The following is a 20594-nucleotide window of genomic DNA, read 5'->3' as shown; positions in this document are numbered from 1 at the left end:
TGTAAAACCATCCCCACCTGGAGCGGATCCAACTCTAAGAGACTTCAATGCTGTTTATAATTCTTTTAATGATATAGGCTCATCTAGACTTCTTTTCATATGATCCGGAAGTTTTGGACCCTCTAATAAATTTAAAAAATCCACACCATTTTGAACTTTATCATCATAAGACTCGGAAGAATACAACTCTTTATAAAATTTAAGAAATTGACTTAAAATATTACTAATCTGAGTGTGTGTATTTCCTTTTTCATCTTTTATTGCTACTATTTTTACTCTTCTTTTTTTTGCTTTTAGATAATTTGCAAGTAGTCTTCCCGCCTTATTAGAACTTCCATAATACAAGGTTTGCTGGGAAAACAGATCTTTCCTCGCAAATCTTGAAGAAATCTCATTATACTTCCCTTTTGCCTTTAAAAGAGCTTGTAAAGTATCTTGCTGCCATTTATCTATTAATTTAGATTCCAAATATTTAATTTCTTTTTCCAAATCATTAAATTGTTTAGCAAGTTGTTTTTTAATATGTGCCGAGTAGGAAATAATATGACCTCTCATAGTAGCTTTGAAAGCATCCCATAATATTTCAGTATTAATATCCTCTGAAGTATTTATTTGGAAAAACTCAGATACCTTTACCTTAAACTCTTCAAGAAATGCTGAATCTGCAACCAGTGTATTATCAAATCTCCAAATTGATCTGCTTGTATCCTGTTTATCCAACCTACATTTGATCCAAACCCCTCCATGATCCGACAAAATAATTGGATCAATGGAAGCTTGTGTCACCTGCTGTACCAACGAATTTGAAACCAAAACATAATCAATTCTTGAAAAAGACTTATGAACTTGTGAAAAAAAAGAAAATTCCTGATCATTGAAATGAAGTATTCGCCATATATCTTTTAAATTACAAGATTGCACCAAATTTTCTAGCCCTAAAGATTTTATATTCTTGCTTGGTTTTTTATCCAAAAAAGGATCCATTACAGCATTAAAATCTCCAGCTACAACTAAATTAGAAGCAGCCAGTGGGAGTATTAATTGTTGTAAGTTTATGAAATAATCATTTTGGTTCGAATTAGGGGCATAAACATTAAACAAAGTCAAGGTATTATTTCCCATTCTCATTTCCACCTTAATCCATCTTCCTAAGGCGGGGGTCGGCAACCCGCGGCTCCAGAGCCACATGCGGCTCTTTTCCACCTTTGCTGCGGCTCCGGTAGTGTGTCACGCAGGCATGCAGCTTACAAGTCCGGCGTCGCGGCGGGAAATAGCCATGCTGAGCAGTGAGCTCAGCACATACACAGATGAAAGCCTTGCTTGCTGATTGGTCCGGCGGCCCCGCCCCGCCGTGCCGCCGGACCAATCAGCAAGCAAGGCTTTCATCTGTGTAGTGCTGAGCTCACTGCTCAGCATGGCTATTTCCCGCCGCGACGCTGGACTTGTAAGGTGCACGCCTGAAAAAGAAATCATCCTGGCCGGGGTCGGTGTCATGCTCCGGAGATCTACAGCCTTCCTATCTCCCTCTCCCTTCTACCTGCTTCCGGCCACATCCCCTGCTCCGCGGCTCTCTTCGGCAACTCAGCAGCAGCGATCGACACAAGCTTCTGACGTCGGGGCCTACCCTCTGCGAGTCCCGCTTGTTTCAACTTCCTTTTTCCACAAAGGCGGGACTCGTAGAGGGAAGGCCTCGATGTCGGCAGCTTGTCTTGATCACTGCTGCTGACGAGTTGCTGAAGAGAGCCGCGGAGCAGGGGGGTGTTGCCAGGTGCAGGTAGAAGGGAGAGGGCCAGATGCAGGACTCGTGGGTGAGGGAGGAGAAGAGAGAGAGAAAGAGAGAGGGGAGGGAAACAAAAGGAAATATTTCATACTGGGCTGGGCCGGAGTGGAGGGAGGGTGGAAAGATTCTAGCTACAGGGTGCAGTAACAAAGGAAAAGGGGGGAAAGCTGAAAATGGAGATAGTGACACAAAGAAGAGAAAGAGTAAGCAGGACCTACTGAATAAGGATAGAGATACAGAGGGGACATGAAGAGGAGGTGAAATAGAGACATAGAAGTAATGCTGAAAAAGTGTGTGGGGGGAGATAAAGACATTGAAAGGGCAAATGGTGAACATGGCGTAAAGATAAGGACAGAGACAAATGAAGATTCTGAAAAAGTGGTGAGATAGGGATATAGGTGAGATGGACACAAAGAAGGGTGATGCTGGAAAATAGGTGGAATGGTAATTCTGACAGACACAGAAGGGAAATGCTGGATCAAGGAGAGATAGGGCTCAGGCTGGATGGAATGAGGAGAAATGCCTTGTTGGCCCGGAACTTCCTCTCTTACGTCAGAATTGACGTCAGGGAGCGGAATGCTGGTCAGCGCAACACTTCTGCAGGGAAAGCTTGGGACGGCGGTGGCTTGGGGGCTGTTCCCCGATTGCGGTGGCAGCAAACCGAGTGGCTTGGGGGAGGGCACGGAGACAGAAAGAAGGGGGAACAGGGAGACAGAAAGAAAAAGTTGGGGGAGAGAATGAGGTCTGGAGGAGAGGAAACATACAGGAGGCTGAAAGAAAGGAAGAAAGATTGGATGCACTGTCAGAAGAAGAAAGTGCAACCAGAGACTCATGAAATCACCAAATAGCAAAGGTAGGAAAAATGATTTTATTTTCAATTTAGTGATCCTGTATATAGCATTAAGATAAGAAACAATATATGCAGTGTTAGATTTGTTTTATAATGGTTTTGCGGCTCCAAGTTTTTTTTTCTTTTCGAAAACGGGTCCAAGTGGCTCTTTATGTCTTAAAGGTTGCAGACCCCTGTCCTAAGGGATCAAAATCTATCAGTTGAAAAGAAGCTGAACAATTACTACTTATTAAAATGGCAACTCCCGCTTTTTTCCTAACTGCAGGGGCAAAAAAACAGTGCTTTACCCAATCCCCTTCAAGTTTCTTTGATTCTATATCCGATAGATGTGTCTCTTGGATATAGTATACAGTGGTGCCTCGCATAACGAACGCCTCACACAACGAACGCTGCACACAACGAACTTCATGTCTTGATTCACACAACGAACTTCGTTTCACACAACGAACTTCAAACAACGAACTTCGTTTCACACAACGAACTTCGTTTCACACAACGAACTTCGTTTCACACAATGAACTTCACACAACGAACTTCGTTTCACACAACGAACTTCGTTTCACACAACGAAGTTGCCCGAGCTGCCGATGTATTGCATCCTTCCACGCAGGCACTGCAGGCAGTCGTTAGTCACTGCGCTTAACTGCCCTCTCTCACTGTATACAGTCGTCCTTTTAAGATAAACTCAATATTTTTTATATATCATGGCTTCTAAAAAAAGCAGGAAGGTGATTTCTGTTGAAATGAAACGGGAAATAATTAGAAGGAGTGAATGTGGGGTAAAACAGTGTGACCTCGTCAAAGAGTTTGGCCTCAGCAAGACCACCATTTTCACCATTTTGACAAATTTATCTTTTTTTATGTCATCTTAGCATATTTTATGCTGCAGAACGAATTATTTTTTTTAACATGTATTGTTATGGGAAAACGCGTTTCACATAACGAACTTTTCGCATAACAAACTTGCTCCTGGAACGAATTAAGTTCGTTGTGTGAGGCACCACTGTATATCAGCTTTCTGTTTTTTCAAGAATGTAAGCATTTTTTTCCTTTTTACTGGGTGATTGAGGCCATTAACGTTAAGTGAAAAAATTTTAATCTCTATTATACATAATAATTATTAAAAATCTCTTCCAAATTTCAAAAAATAAACAAAAAATTAAAGTATGATTATACGCCATTTTCCATATCAGTTCATCTTGAATAATACACCTCCCCCAATTATCATTATACCCTTTATAAATACTCATCCCACCCTTCCCTACCCTACATAATGACATAAATAACTTGGAACCACACATATAAGATCAGGTAAATCAAGATAAATCCCCAACAGACCACAGTTATAAATCAATTTTGTAATACAGTAATCATGTAACACATATCTCTCATCATTAATATAATCCATATCTTTAAATAAATACCAGTGACCCTAATAATTCAACCCCAAAGACAAACCTAATTATTCGAATACTATTGACAATAATGATGAAATACATTACTTGAACGATTAATAAATAAAAAATAAATAAATAAATAGATATTACTAATATTCATTTCTTTCTAAACCTGTATAATCTATTAACTAACCAAACATAATTTATAAAGTTTCATAAATAATATTCATTTCATTCCAATCATATATAATCCATTAATTAACCAAACAAACATAAATAACATTGACATTAATTAATGAAATATATAATTATCCAGAACCAAAAGAAAAATAAATGGTATAAATATAATCACTTAATAGAATAAAACATATACTAGGAAATAATTTAGGCATTCATAAAGAACCTAATCATGGACACATATACAGTGGTGCCTCACACAACGAACTTAATCCGTTCCAGGAGCAAGTTTGTTATGTGAAACGTTCGTTGTGTGAAACGCGTTTTCCCATAAGAATACCTGTAAAACAAAATAATTCGTTCTGCAGCCCTGTTGTCCCATAAGAATACCTGTAAAACAAAATAATTCGTTCTGCAGCCCTACATTTCCCTCCCTCCACCTCACCTCACATGCAGAGCCTGCCAGCCTTCTCCCTCACCCAGCCGCACGATCTCAAAAAGCTGTGCACGCGCAGCTGCTGGAGTTGATCAATGTTCTCCTCTCCTGCAACTTCCGGTTTCCGGTTGCGTCAGAGGAGAAGATTGAACAACAGAGCATGCGCGCATGTGCTGCTCTTTGAAAGTGTGTGGCTGGCCGAAAAAGAAAGCCGGAAAACTCGGTTTTTAAGGTAAGGTGGAGGGAGATGATGGAACACTGCATTCAGACAGGAGGGTGCTGCTGTTCCCGGCTCACATTAGAAAGCGGCGAGAGTAGTTCCGCCCCCCCCCCCCGGGCCCCTCGGGCGACTTCGTTGTGTGAAACGAAGTTCGTTATAGGGAGCAAGACAAAAAGTTCGTTATGCGCAGCGTTCACTGTGCGAGGCGTCCGTTATGCGAGGCACCACTGTACATACAATTAAGCAAATTCACAATACTATATCAACAGAACATGACATCAGCATACATTCATATTAATTTCTCTCAAATCCATAGCAATTAAATATAAATTACTTTGACATTAATAATAAACTTTAACTTAAATGACTAAGTGAATAATATATAATTGTATAATTGTATAAAATATGCTAATATATGATTTCATAGCTAAAATTTCATATATAATATTCACCTTTTAACCATGTAAAATACAATATAACTACATCACCTACCCCAACTTAAAGAATAAGTTCATATTATTGCCAATAAAAGAACAACATGAAATTGATGTGAGCCCAATAAATAAAGAAAGATAAATACTAAAAAAGAAATTGCACTTATTAGAATAACTCATATACTTAAAAATAAATTAATCATTCTTAAAGAACCCTCTCCTGGAGACCACAAAATACATAGAAAATATTCAGAATACATAGAATATTCAGTAAAAAGCATTTCATGTTTAAAAATAAATAATAGAACTTCATATACTGCTTAAACTAAGACCATTAAATCTCCTTCATCTTTTTAATAAGCATTAACCCCCATAAAATTAATGCTCTCTCAACATATAACCACACCAGTCATGTTGTAGACACCTCTGAAACTCCACTAACGTCACAGGATCCCGGTATCAGTGTGATCAGGCACTAGGGCAGGAACCAGTGATTGGCTCCAACTACTGCACATACCCATGCTTGGCCTAGTATGAAGAGAGGCAGCATTGTGAAATCTTTGATCTCAACGTAGATTGTCAGTATTGGTGAGAGCAAGCAAAGGCTCTATATGTTGCAGATTAAAAGGTTCCTAATCGCCTCTAAGGGCGGAGCATGCTCCCAAGCCCAGCCCAATAAGAAGAAAAGTGGATTGATATCAACATAAGTCGACAGTAGCAGTGAGAGCTGGCAAAGGCTACAGGCATCAGTGCTCTCCTCGTAAATCGTCAGTGTCGGTGAGAGCAAAGGCTCTATCTGTTGCAAATAAAAAGGTTCCGAATCGCCCTTGGGGGCGGAGCATGCTCCCACGCCCAGCCCAGTAAGAAGAGAAGCAGCTTGATATCAGCGTAAGTCGTCAGTAGCAGTGAGAGCTGGCAAAGGCTCTAACTACTGCAAATTAAAATTAAAGGTTCCCAGCCGTTTCTAGGAGTCAGAGCATACTCACACTCCATCCCATTAAAAAGTGAGGCGGCTTAGGAGCCTAAAATCTTTGATATCGGCATAGCTCTTCTTTACCAGTGGCCAATACGAGTGCCCAACTCTAAAATCAAGATATGAAGTTTGTCCCAAAGTTGCAATCTTTCCATACCAATCAGAACAACTCCCAGAATTCATCCAAGGGATCCCGCTCAATAATACGCTAAAATCCCTTAGGTACAATTGCAGATTGTAAAATTGAACTCTCTATCCATATTACTGTCTTGGCATTTTCTTACTACTAAACCCTACCAGCCTCAGGTAGCAAAGACGTTAGTGGTGATTGCTAAATGGCAATATATAGTATTTAAAAAATCTGAGTAAAGATTGACATGTGGATTAAGTTTGTTCCAGGTGAAAGTTAGTGTTTCTTGTTCAGAGCTTTATATCCACTACTTACTTCTATCATACATACTGGCATTAGAATGCTGACTGCATTCCATATTTTCAAGTCAAACTTATAAGGTTCTTTCACCGTTAAAATATAAAATAATATTAAAACCAATTCAAATACATTAAATCCACATAACTAATGAATTAAAGTAAAATTGAAAATAAAAACTGGATCAAATCAAACCTCACACATTCACTCTGTCATGGGTTGTTCCTTTTGTCTTAAAAACTTCTTAAGTTTCTCAGGACTGTCAAAGCTAAGTGTTTTGTTATCCACTGTTATTTTCATGATAGCTGGATACAATAAACCATACTTAGCTCCAATTTCACGCAATGACAGTCTCGGATCTAAAAATTGTTTCCTCCTTTCCGCTGTGGATTTAGCAAAATCCGGAACGATGAATTCTGGCATCTTGGCACTGCATATTTTGATTTTCCTTTGCTAAGCGGATAATCTCTATGGCGTGCTGGTATCTTAAAAATTTAAAAATTAGGGGCCGAGGACCAACAAATTTATCAGGTGTTCTAATAGGGACCCTGTGTGCCCGCTCGATCTCAATCGGATGTTTTGATTTAAAGGGGAGGACTTTCATCATGAAGTTTTCTAAAAAGGAAATTGGATCCCCTTTCTCCACCCCTTCCGGTACCCCTAATATTCTTAAATTCGATCTTCTCATCCGGTTTGAACAATCCTCCAGTTCCTTGGTAAGGAAGACAATTTTCTCTCTATCCTCATTAAACTGCTTCTTTTCAGTTTGAAAATCCTCCACGTTCTTTTCCAGTTGGTTTACTTTTATTTCCAGTACCTCCGTTCTCCTATTTAATGTAGATACTTCATCTTGTAAATCATTTAGTTTTTTTGAGTTTGACAGAACTATTTCTTTAATTGCTTTTATTTCTTTAAACATTTCCTCTTCCCATTTGCTGTCTTTTGGTAGTGGGGTTTTCGATGGCGTTACTGGCTCTGGTTTCGATCTCTTCACACTTCCTGTATTAGACATCGCCGAGTCAGCTTTGCTCTGCTTACCTGTAGCCATTATAGCTATCGGTATGAGAAAAAAACCGGCAAATTTATATAACCCGATATTAATTTATGATAAAAATGTCTGTTTTCAACGGGAGCTCCCTCTTCACCCGTCCATTCGCGTGCACCTCCAAACCATGCCCCCTTGCCTAAAGCTTTCTGCAACAATGGCGATAACAAACCCTAACATGGCTTCATAAAAGGGGAGGTATGTGTTTTGTTTTTTTTAAGTTCTGTGTTCTTACGTTAGACCAGGGGTGTCTAACCCGCGGCCCACAGGCCGCATGCGGCCCCAAGAAATATTTTGTGTGGCCCCGCTCACGCTTGAAGTGATGCAGTGTTTTCTGTCTTGCCGGCGCCCTCCTCCATCTTCCTGCAGCGTTCACTGAAAGCCACGGGCAGCGGATTCAGAGGGAACGCTTCCAGATCAGCTGCAGAAGGCGCATGGAAGCCGCTGCCTGCGGCTTTCAGCGAATGCTACAGGAAGATGGAGGAGGGCGCCGGCAAGACAGAAAACACCACATCACCAAGGCACCCAACAAGACGGTAAACACCCTCGAGCGTGAGCGGGGCCGCATGCATCTTGCAGAGAGAAGCCTATCCAGTGGTTTCTAGTCCCGAAGGGCGGTGCAGAGTTAATTCATTTTCCCCACCACCTTCCCTCCCTCCCCTCCTTCTGTACAGCTCATAGATTTGAGGGAACTTCATGGACTAAGCACTCTCTTCTCCAGTCTTTTAACGATCCAAGCTCTTCCCCTGTGCTAAAATAATCTTTAAAATCAACAGGCTTAGGAACTGGGAGTTAGAAACCAGCAGCAGTAGCCCTTCAGGAGAAGGCAGAGAGGGCTGGGGGCAGCAGTGAAGGAGACGGAATGAAGGGAAAGATAGAGGGGAGCATGAGCCATAAGATGGAAGAATGGAGGGAGTGAAGGAAAGAGATGCAGAGGTGAGGGAGATAATAGAAAAGGAGAATTGGGTGTCTGAGAGAGGGAAAGAGATGGTGCAATTGGGGAGAGGGAAGGGGAGAACATACTGGTCCAAGGAAGCCTCCTGGACTTTTTTTTAAGTACAGAGAGGGAGGGTATTAAAAGAAGTGCTAGATTGGATGTGGGGAGAGAGCTTATAGGGCCAGAAACAGATGACATAGAGATGGTGGGCAATAGTCTGAAGGGAGAAAAGTTGGACCTGGGGTGGTGTGGAGGAAGAGGGAAAGAGATACTTGAAGGGAGAACTGTTGGGAAGAGAAATGGTGGACCTGGGGAAGGCAGGCAGGGGGAGAGATGGGATGGGGGTAGTTGGAAAGAGAAAGGGAGAGAAGTTGGATTTGGGGATGGAAGGGAGGGAAAAATGTTAGGCCTGTGGATGGAAGGCAGAGAGATGTGGTATCTTTCTTTTTTCCCCCTCCATTTCATTGTTCATCATCAAGAGGGGAGGGAAGAAGAAAAATAGAGGGAGCAAAATGTTGGACCATGGAGATAGAGGAGCAGAGATAGATCCATAGGAGGGCAGGAAGGAAGAGAGCTGGGATAAGAAGAAGCTAGGAGATGGAAAGAAAAGGACAGGGAATTATAGCCTGACCAGAGGAGAAATGGAGGGGGATTCTTAAAGTGGTGAGCCAGATGGATGAGGTCAAAAGGGAGATGACAAGATGAGTGACAGAGCAGTGAGTACAGTGATAGAAATGTGGTAATGGGGAGTAGACAGCAGGAAATGGAGGCTGGGAAAGGAGTGAGATGGGAAATGGGAGAGTTAGGAACTGAGAGAAGATGGAGAATTAAGAGATAGCGGAACATTTAAAAAGAAGAAGGGTGAGAAAGAAGACAAGATTTGAGTGGACAGAGGCAAAAAAGAAAAGAAAAAGTTAAGAAAGCTGAAAAGGAAAAATCAATACATTGGAGACAGGCATAAGAAGGAAATGGAACGAGAGAAGAGGAGAAAAAAATGGACAGCAGACACTGGAAAGAGAATTAGTTGAAGACAGACAAAAAGCAGAATGAGAAACTGGGACCAAGATGATGGAAAAACAAAACATCCAGACAACAAGGTTGAAAAAAATTGTTTTATTTTGAATTTATTAACTGGCATATGTTAGCTTTGGGATATGTTCATCACAATTATTTTTGTATTCAGTGGCGTAGTCATATACAGCTGATTTGGGGGAGGGACTGGAGCCCATAATTAGTAGATGGGCACCAAAGTTTCTCCCTGCCTGAATGCTATTTATAAATACTTGAGCTAGTGGGGATTCCCAAGCCCTGCCAACTAGAGACATCTTCCTCCAGTCTTGCAACCCAAAATCTCCAAGCTTTGCAGCCAATGGCAATATCCTCAATCTGCCACTGCTTTCATGCATGCATGAATGCCAAGAGGAGGGAAGGCAGCCACTCTGCAATATTGCTGCCAGCTGCAGAACTTGGGAAGTTGGAGGGGGAGGAGGTGGCCTTCAGTTGGTGAGGCTTGGGGATCCCTACTAGCTACAGCAGGGAAGATATTCATTTTGAGGGAGCCTAAGCTCAAAGTGGGAGGCCCAAAAAAGCAGTAATATTTACCCTGATTAAACGATCCTCCACGTGCGCTGTTGACAGCTGATTCAGCATCCCCGCTCTGATGAGGCTCACCATAGCTATAATAGAAGTGAATGGGAAAACCAGGAGCGTGCATCCCTTCTCATCAGAGTGGAGATTCGGAAGCCTGTGGCTGCTCCCACTGTCAGCGGTGCACATGGAGGATCACTCAGTCAGGGTAAGCATTACTGCTTTTTTGGGTTCCTCTCCACAGTGTCCCTTTAATGAAGGTTTATTATTAGATACGTACATCTTCTATATTAGTGATTGAAAATTTGGGACCTGCTCAACCTTTTTTTTGCTCATCGGCTAGTGTTAGTGCGGCCCCAGAAAAATTTTTTTTGGCCAATGCGGCCCAGGGAAGCCAAAAGGTTGGACACCCCTGCGTTAGACTTTTAAACTTGCTAATTGCACAAAGAACAAAATATGTATAGGTTTGTGGTATAGTATAGCAAAAGTATAACAGCTATAGTGGGTATCATGCTATTTACAATAGCCCCTTTGAGGAAAGCTAGGGTATGTTTTAACCACTGCATTCTCCCTGGAATTAAAGTATACTGTAAACCTGATAGTAGGGAAAAAAAAAGCTTGCATATTCTATTCTACCTGATAAAGCTTGAATCAGTCTTGGTATTTCCTAAATGTCATCTCTTTGAGTTCTGGGACTTCCAGGGTGCAGTGGAATGGTGGAATGAGCCCTGTTTTCTTAAGTATGACCTGGAGGAAGTGGTGGTAACTACAAATCAAATATGATACAACATCATATTTATATACTGAAAACACCAACAAATGGTTCTATGTGGGGTACAAGAGAATTGACAAAAAAATATCCACGCTTACTCCTATAAGAATTTCAGGCTCAACAACAAGAAAATGTCTTCAAATAATAACTTTGTTCTATATATTTCTGAAACAAATATGTAAAATTGTGTGTTTGTCTGATCCTGTGATGAGAAGAATTTGCGAGAGATCTTGTTGGTTCAATGACTGACTATGTTGATTACTTTATGATCCAGAGCTTGAAGCACTTAAGGAGCGTTTCTTGAAGCATACACTTCACAGAGCCAAACTTCAAAATGAAAGAAAGATTAATCTGAGCATCGTTCGTAAGGAAACCACTGCAGAGGGAAAGCAGGAACTGAAAGCAGAAGTGGTGTGTGCGACATTAGCTGCAGAAACGACTGAGGAAAATGTGAATACAAAGCCAGGTATGCTGGGATAAATCAGACAGATCAAGTATATTTTTACAAATGTTGAACACTATTGACACCTGATATGATCTTTAGTGAGGTTGCATATTTTGACGTTTAGGCCTATAGCAACAGGACCACCTCTTAGGGCTGTTTGTGCTTTATGGACCTCGGTCTGATCCGGTGAAGGCATTTCTTATGTTCTTATGAACAAAATGGTTTTACTGAATGTCTTTACTTTTCCGATAGTTTTGGTGCCTAACTTGTTTTTGTTTGGACCCTTTAAGCTCTAAACGGAAAATACAGTTGTAATCTTTTGTGTTATTTTGACTAGTCTTTTATGGGTATGCTGAGAGGTCCTGGGTACAGGCCTCAAGGGGATCAGCCGGAAGTAAATTAATGACAATACTAGCTAAGAGAGGTTGCATAAAAATATATTTTGTAAAAATTGGCTTGATTTTACAGAGATGCAATGCTTAGAAGAAAGATACATCATACATATGCTTATTACTAATGTACAGAAAGATATTTTGTTATAGAGCTGCTTCTGTGTGTGTGTATAGGGGTGGAAGGCTGCAGAAAAAGAAAGAGAAAAGAGAGGAAGAAAAGGCATGTCCTGAAAATGCTGAGAAGGAGGGGTATGTGTGTGTTCAGAAGCTGAAGATAGAAAGAAGGGGAGTGGAAAGAGCAGGCAAGAGGTTTTATCTGAATGGTGTGTGTGTCTGAATGGGTGGAAGTGTGTGAGGTGTGCAAGAGTGAAGGAGAAAAAGAGCGAGAAACAGGGGGCGAAGCCCGTCCCTCATAGACTTAAGTTTCTGGTAGTTTCCAGCATCTTTCTGTGACAATTGGCTTCTGTCTGAAACAGTGGCTCTCAATTAACAATAACTACCTGTCTTTAGGAACAGGCAGCTGGAGCCATTCTTTACCTTAAGCATCAGACTTAAGTACATCTGTTGAAACTCTGGATCTCCCCAGACCTCTGCTAAGGTTTTTTTTTTTTAAATCTCAAGTACTGGTATTTTAGAAGTATTTAGTGGCATTCTAAGGCTTTTTCTGAGACTGAATGGCCAGGAGCTTTTGGTCTATCTGTATTGACATGCCCAGAGTCAGATTTGTTTAATATAATGTCCCAGAGTCCTTCGCTGACACTCTGGTTAAGCCATCTCACATGCTGACCAGCAGCATTCAGTAATGTAAGGCTGACAACAGTAACTAGGAAAGAGAGATCTCATGCATATTCATTAGAGATCCTGAAAACCTCCATGGCCTAGGTCAGAATCAACAGCTTGCTTCCTTTTTCCACCTTGTTTTTTTGTCTTCACCTCTTTCCACTCATAATTAGCAACACAACAGATTCTTAACTAATAAAATCTGTTAGAAAACCTGACCTTTACAGCCCTGCTGGTTTGCAATTTTGAATCCTTGATCTTGGGAGCTTATTTGAAACTCAAGATTATTATGGAGCTTGATGGTAAAGAATGATGGGGAGCAGGTGGGATTGGGATGAGATCTTATCTGGTTATCAAAGATATTGGAGAATTTCTGGAGGAGGAGGTATGACTATGCTGTCATATCATGTAAAGCAGGGGTGCCCAAAAGGTCAATCGTGATTGACCAGTAGATCGCAAAGGCAACACAAGTCGATCGCGGAGCCCATCCCAGGCTCCGCGATTGACTCGCGTTGCCTTTGCATTCTCCCCGTTCCCTGATGCTGTAACAGGCCAGACTGCAGAAGCGCCGGGCACACCAGCCTTCCCCCCTCCCCCTGACGTCAATTTGGATGTCGGAGAGGAAGTTCCAGGCCAGCCAATCGCTGCCTGGCTGGCCTAGAACTTCCTCACCGACATCAGAATTGACGACATGATGAAGGCTGCTGGCTTGTTACAGCTTCTGGGAGCAGGGAGAACTCGGTGGCAATGGCGGCTTGTTTGGGGGGGGGGGGCCTGTTCTCAGACAACGATGGCGGGGAGGTTGTTTAGCGGGCTGAGTTCAAGTTGCTGAGTGATAGTGCAGTGGCAGTGGGGGATATATTTTGTGTTTGGGGCTGTTGTAGAGGGAGGTATTTGTTGGGTTGAAAGGGAAGTTTTGGGAGTGATGAGTCAGTTGCTGGGGCTTCATTTTATCAGGTGGGGCATTTTGATGGAGATAGGGCAGTGGTGAGGAATAATTTCAGAGTAGGGGCAGTTTGGAGGGTTGGGAGATTAGCGAACAGGGAGAAACAGCAGAAAGGAAGACTTGCCTAACTGCTATGTATAGTATGTATTCAAGTGTCTGTGCTATAGGACCTGTAACTGCTTCTCCCTTTGAAATGCACTGAACCTTTTTTTTGGGGGGAAGGGCTTATTTCTTTGGAACCCTACATCTGCTTTGCCCATTTTCAAAATCATTGTATCTTTTTATCATTTTTCCCACATGCCAAGTTTCATCCTATTCTGTTAAATTTTCAGAGTTATTTTGCCCTCAGTCAGACAGGCAAAGAGAGAGACATTTCTCAACCCCTTTTGTACAATTCTTTCCAACTTCTATTGGTTTGAAAATAATAAAAAGTAGGAAAAAAAAAGTTTATTGTAAATGACTGTGGTGGAAGCTCCAATTTAGCCTCGGCTTGGGGAGAACGAATGGACAGACAGAAAGACAGACAGACAGGGAGACAAAAAGGCAGACAGTGAGACAGAAAGAAAAGGGGGGACAGGAAGACAGAAAGAAAGACAGACAGAGAGAAAGAATGGGGGACAGGGAGACAAGAAAGAAAGGGGGCAGGGAGAGAGAAAGAAAGAAAGAAAGGGGAGGGGGCAGGGAGAGAGGAAGAAAAAGTGGAGTGTGGCAGGGGGCAGGCAGAGAGAGAGGAAGAAAAAGTTGGACAGTCAGAAGAAGAAAGTGCAACCAGATTCATGAAATCACCAGTCAACAAAGGTAGGAAAATGATTTTATTTTCAATTAAGTGATCAAATTGTGTCCGTTTTGAGAATTTATATCTACTGTCTATATTTTGCAATAGCGGTTTTTAGCACAGGGAGCCTATGAGCATCGAGAGCAGTGCAAGGCACTCAGCACTGCGCTAAAAACCACTATCGCGGATTAGTAAAAAGAGAGGGGGTATATTTGTTTATTTTTGTATAGTTGTTACTGAGGTGACATTGCATAAAGTTATCTGCTTTGACCTCTTTGAAAAACCCCCGGAATATAAATGATAATTAACATTTTCTCTGCGAACAGTGTGCTTTGTGTTTTTTTTTAATTTTATTGTTGGTAGATTATTTTGACTTGGTCATTTTAAAAGTAGCTCGCAAGCCCAAAAAGTGTGGGCATTCCTGATGTAAAAGGTCATGCTGGTACAACATCATGTGTTCTATCATGTGTTCTCTAAAGTTGAAAGGGGATAGATTCCGTAAAACGTAAAGAAATTCTTCTTCACCCAGAGAGTGGTAGAAAGCTGGAACGCTCTTCCAGAGGCTGTTATAGGGGAAAACAACCTCCAAGGATTCAAGACAAAGTTAGACAAGTTTCTGCTGAACAAGAACGTGCGCTGGTAGGGCTAGTCTCAGTTAGGGTGCTGGTCTTAGACCAGAGGGCCGCCGCGTGAGCGGACTGCTGGGCATGATGGACCACTGGTCTGACTCAGCAGTGGCAATTCTTATGTTCTTAATGCTCTTTATTTTACATTTCACAAAATATAACATTAGAAACAGTCTTTAACAGGAAATATAAACAATAGCAGAAACTTTAATCACATGAATTGCTCCTTCAAGAAACATAATAAGAAAGTGTTCTATCAATTTAAGATGGCCTAATTTTATTTCCTCTTTATCTACCAGATCAGTTCAGAACTGACAGGATATGCCCATCAACTAGCAAATAGAAATAGAGACTAAAGGGATGTGTAAAAATGCTTCATACAGCTTCAATAGCTCATATTCTCAGTCTCGTGATTGAAGCATCTTACAGAACAGGATTGATATGGTTAAGGCTTCTGGGTCCAGTTGAAGCAGGGAAGCCCTTAGAAGGGATCCAGATTAGCCAAAGTGCCTGCAAGGGAATACCAGAGGAGTCTGGGTTCCTTCCCTGTCCAGGTGGACCAGCCAGGTAAGGTCCCTAAATGTTTTGCCCCAGGGCTCTGCCTTAAAAAATAAATAAATAAAATTCACGAGACTGTGGTAGGAATCTCAACAGATGCTGCAGGGGTGGGTGGGCAGCATAAGGCCAGTTTTCCAGTGACCTGCAAAGCTCTTTGGCTGTTCAGATTGGTCTGTCTTTAAGCCAGTGCCTCCTCCCACCCTCCATTCCCTCTCATCAAGCACCTCTTCAGGAGTGTGTTAACTGCATGGTGAGCGTGTTCTCCCCGGCCACATAGAAGCAAGGAGGTAGGAGGGCAGCCTGACAAAACCTTCAGCATCCACCAAGAATGGCATGTTGTCCTTTATCTGAAGCCTGGCAGTGAGGTCTAGTGCTGGGCTGCCAGTTGCTCATCCAGAGCACAGGCAGACCCAAAATACAGTAGAGAACAAGGTGTCGAGGAGTGCAGGGCCTAGTTGGTGAAACAAGCATGGAAGCTCCAGCAAAGTGGGTTAAGATGAAGGGCATCTTCATTAGTCAATAATTAGCACATAGCATTATACTATTTTAGGTCTTCGAGGGAAACCTACAATAGATATGAGTAACTTTAACTTATATACTCCTACTCTCTTAGCATATTAGTACTGGTAAGTTATTATTTAAGATGCAAGCAGCAGTCCAGCAGCTAGATGAGAACTATCCAGTCTCTTGTATTGAGTGTCACATGTTTATCTCTCAGCTGGTGAGAAGTCATATGATAATTCAGTGCAAAGAGCTCCTAACACTCAGGGAATGAGTCCTGTCTAGAGAAATTAGAGAGGTTGCAACAAAAGAAAAAGTAAATAAGATGCCTATAAAGGGAGAAAAAAGTAAAGGTAACAAATTATCCCTGTTAAGCACCTTGTAGATACAAACAAAAAACCCCCATACTTTTGAAATTGGAAGCCTAAACAATAAGATGAGATACCTGCGCTGGTTACCCATCAAAAAATGTATTCACTTCAAATTAGCTTGTATGATCCACAAGGCCATCTACAGAGAAAGATCCAGTGGACTAGTGACCTGTATCCCAGTCTCATACACTTTCCTCAATTTGAGACATACACAACGATTTAAAATACCTTTCCCATCTTCTCAACGAAGACGCTGGAAAAAAATGTTTAACTCCACTTTCAAATTCCTTGGACCATACATCTGGAACAATCTACCAACTCACCTATGGCAGATTCCTACCCACAGTCTCTTCAGGAAAAGACTAAAGACATACTTTTCCCCTTGTAAATATGAATGCTATCAGTGGTCTAGCATAGAGAATGACACGGGGAAAAAATCTGTCCCCGTCACCGGCCCACCATCCTCTGCACCGTCCCGTCACCGCCGATCCCTTCACCGCCCCGTCACCGTCACCGCCATCCCTTTCACTGCCCCATCACCGCCACTGCCATCCCATTCACCGCCCCGTCACCGTCCCCGCTGCATCCATATAAGCCTTAGTACTGTAATATTTAGCTTATTCCTTTCTTATAAATCAAAGTTCCTGCTGCTGAACTAGAGAAAGAGATGTTCAGCTGGCAGAGCTTTGTTTATAAATTTTTATCAACACAACTAATATACTATTTTATCCTAAAGCAAAAAATAAATAAATAAATATAATTTTTTTTTCTACCTTTGTTGTCTGGTTTCTGCTTTCCACATCTTCTCATTGAATTCCTTCCATCCACTGTGTGTCTTCTCTCTACGTCTTCCATTTGCTGTTACTGTGCCTCTCCCTTAACCCCCCCCCCCCCCCCCCCAATTGGTCTAGCATCCATCTTCTTCCCTCCGCTCCCGCATAGTCTGGCATCTGTCTTCTTCCCACTCTGTCTTCCACATTTCCCTTGGGGGTCTGTTCCTCTCCACCCTCCTTCAATGTCTGTTCTATTCCTTTCCACCACCACCCTTCCCTCCCTCCTTTACCATCTGTTCCTTTCTACTACCCTTCAGCTCCTCTCGCGTGGCCTATCTACCTTCCTTCCTCTTATTTTCATGGCACGTTACAATGTAATTTGTGCAAGCCACTGGAGCCTGCAAGCTCGGTCCCTGTCCCATCCCCACAAACCATCTCGCTTCTGTGCTCCTATTTTCTCCATTTCTAATATCTCCCCTATGTATCTGTCATTGCCCCCCCTGTGTCCATATACCATCCCCATGGCATGTCCCCTTTATGTCTCTGTCCCTATGCCCCATGCACATAATTTCCCCTCTTTCTGTTACCTTCCTGTGTCCAGATTTCCCCTATCTTCCTCTTCCATACCAGTGTGTCTCTTCTTTTCAACCCCATCTAGCTTTTTTCCCTCTTTCTTCCCCCCCCCCCTGCTTCTAGCATCTGGCTCACCTGCCAGTCCTTCCCTTTCTTTCCTGCTGTGGGTTTTTCTTTCCGACTTCATCCCCTTGGCCCAGAATCCTTTTTCCTTTCACTCCCTCCTTCCAATTTGAGCCGGGAACATTAGCGATCGCACGGTCCCCGCGGCCACTACCTGCCTGCCCGGTCGATCCTGGTGTTTGGCCGGCTCTCTCCCTTCTCCTCACCTTGGTTTGTGGGTTTTCTTTTTCGGCAACCTGCGCGCTTTCCCAGGGAGCCGCACACGCGCGGCTGCTCAGTGTTCGATCTTCTGCTCTGCTGCAACTTCCTGTTTCCGGTTGCGTCAGAGCAGAAGATCGAGGCTGAGCAGCGGCAGGTGTGCGCGGCTCTCTGGTAGCGTGCGGGTCGCCGAGGAGGAGGATCTGCGGACTGGGGTGAGGAGAGGGGAGAGAGCTGGCTGGACACTGGAATCGATTGGGCGGGCGGGTGTGAGCTGCGGGGACCGCGCGATCCTTCATGCCTCACTGCGGGGGACAAGACCATTCACCGCCCCGCGGGCGGTGAATGGCCTTGTCCCCGTCGCCGCAGCGACTGCTAGTTTTCTTCCCCGTTTTCGGCGGGTGACCCGCGGCTAAAATGCGGTGGCCGCGGGTAAACCGCCACCGTGTCATTCTCTAGTCTAGCACTCCCATTTATCTCTCCCCTCAATCTCTGAACTATCTACGTTAAATCTGCTCACTTTAATCTGGAATCACAAATGTAATCTTTCTTGCTGTTAAAACTTGCAGGATATAAGAAGCTGTATTGTATAATTTTATGATAGGCATCTCAGAGGGAATTGAAACTAACAGAATAAAAATTTAGCAGGAAACAGTAATATGGAATACTTAAGGACAGAAATTCCATGTGTGAAGGAAAAGAGAATTCTAATATGATTATACTGTTATCTGCCAGGCTAGAATAAGTAGCAATTAATGAAATCTTAACAGAAATAAGGAAGTTATGAATTTGTCAGCACTATGACTGATTTCAATTACCCAGTATTGATCAGATAAATGTCACTTCAGGATATATATAAGATGGAAAAAGCGTTTGCGTTACAAGGGAGTTATCATAATTTTAAGAAAATATGGGGACCATTGACTAATTAGTCTAATGATTAGACATCCTAGCACCTGGTAGAGTTAAGGGAAGGGGTTGGGGATAGGTGAGGGTGGGGGTGTGATTAAATAAAAATTAGAAAAATTTTGGAGAAAAGGGAATGATATTTTATTATTTAAGAATTGTTGAATGTAACCACAAGTGGAATTTGAATGATTGTTTTGTTATGTATAAATCACTTGTTGTAAGAGTGAAAAATGAATAAAGAATTAAAAAAAAAAAAAAAAGGAAATACAAGGGAGACAAAGTTGCTAGAGGGAAACAGAAGAGACCTTAAATCTTTCATAAAGATTTGAAGGGGTATTCCTTCTCAAAGACATAATAGTCTCCAGCATCAATGTCAAAGTTCCAAGATTCTTCAGTCACAGAAAGGAGCACAGGGCAGAATGTCTTCTTTGTGCATTTCCTCTGTTTCCAAAGTTGGGATATATCCTGAAAAGATTTGTCATCCGGGCCAGATTGGTCTTGAAGGCCTTGATTAACTAGGCACTAAAGAATGACATGGGGACAAATTCTTCCCTGTCCCCGCGGGAACTTATTTTCCCATCCCCATGAGTTCTTTTCCTGTCCCTGCCCTATTCCTGCAAGCTCCATCCTCATCTGAAGAAACCTCAAAACATTTTAAAATCATAAGTGTTTGAGGCTTGTGCGGTTAAGGCAGATCTTACAGGAATGGGGCAGGGATTGGGACAGCGACAAAACTCGTGGGGGTGGGGAAATTAAGTTCCTGCGGGGATGGGGAAAAATTTGTCCCTGTGTCATTTCTACTAGGCACTGAAGATGCCCTAGGAAAAGAAATTTCTGGTTCAAAGTTCAATGATAATGGAAAATACAGCTCCCTTTTACATGTCTTACAGCTTGGCTCTTGAGAGGTCACATTTGTGGAGAAAAGGTTACTTGGAAGAAGTTATAGCTACTCTTCATACTAGTAAGAGACTGCTTTGTTGACCTAAACTAGAGTCTGGTGCACTTTTGAGGCTCTGTTTGCAAACCATCTAGTCTTCTTTTGGTGCCTCTATTCATCACATGTTAGCATTTCTTCAAGATGGTCCCCAGAAGGGGTTAGCCCTGAATGCCTTAAAATTTCAGATGGCTGTCTTAGATATTTTTCAGGTCAGAGTAGAAAAGAGTCTCCTTGGCTTGCTTATGATGTGGTTCTATTCATCACGTCTGCTAAAGTCCTTACGTCTGGAGTGAAATGTAAATCTAGTGCTAAGTGCTTTGACTCTTCCTCCTTTTGAAACTTGAAAGAAGTGATTTGTAAGGTCCTTACTCTTAGTCTGTACTTCTAGTTTTATCTTTAGCGTGCAGAGTGTGAGTTGCAAGTCTTCTTATAGGGATCTTTTTCTCTGGTTCACTGAGGCTGGAGTTTCTATTAGACTGGTACCTTCTTTTTGTCAGAGTGGTTTCTCCTTTTCATGTGAATCAACTTGTGGTTCTGCCATCATTTATATAGAGAAGAGTTTAAAGCTTTGCTGGATGTATATAGGTCTCTTCTGCTGTTTGGAGGTAACAATGAGTTTAGGTTATCAAACAGATTGCTACCACCATAAAAT

The 20594-nt window shown here is 42.2% G+C and overlaps 1 protein-coding gene across 3 annotated transcripts in view; it reads left to right on the top strand.

Moving 5' to 3' along the window:
- Positions 1-20594, top strand: part of CLSPN (claspin) — a 191399-nt gene that overhangs the window by 77611 nt on the left and 93194 nt on the right. For all 3 annotated transcript variants that reach the window (XM_033955851.1, XM_033955848.1, XM_033955849.1), the window contains exon 9: positions 11310-11501. In XM_033955851.1, the coding sequence (XP_033811742.1) occupies positions 11310-11501 (192 nt within the window). The remainder of the gene's footprint in view (positions 1-11309; positions 11502-20594) is intronic.

The sequence above is a fragment of the Geotrypetes seraphini genome, chromosome 8 (genome assembly GCF_902459505.1).
Source record: "Geotrypetes seraphini chromosome 8, aGeoSer1.1, whole genome shotgun sequence".
Taxonomy (NCBI): Eukaryota; Metazoa; Chordata; class Amphibia; order Gymnophiona; family Dermophiidae; genus Geotrypetes; species Geotrypetes seraphini.
This window is presented reverse-complemented; position numbering and strand designations above follow the sequence as displayed.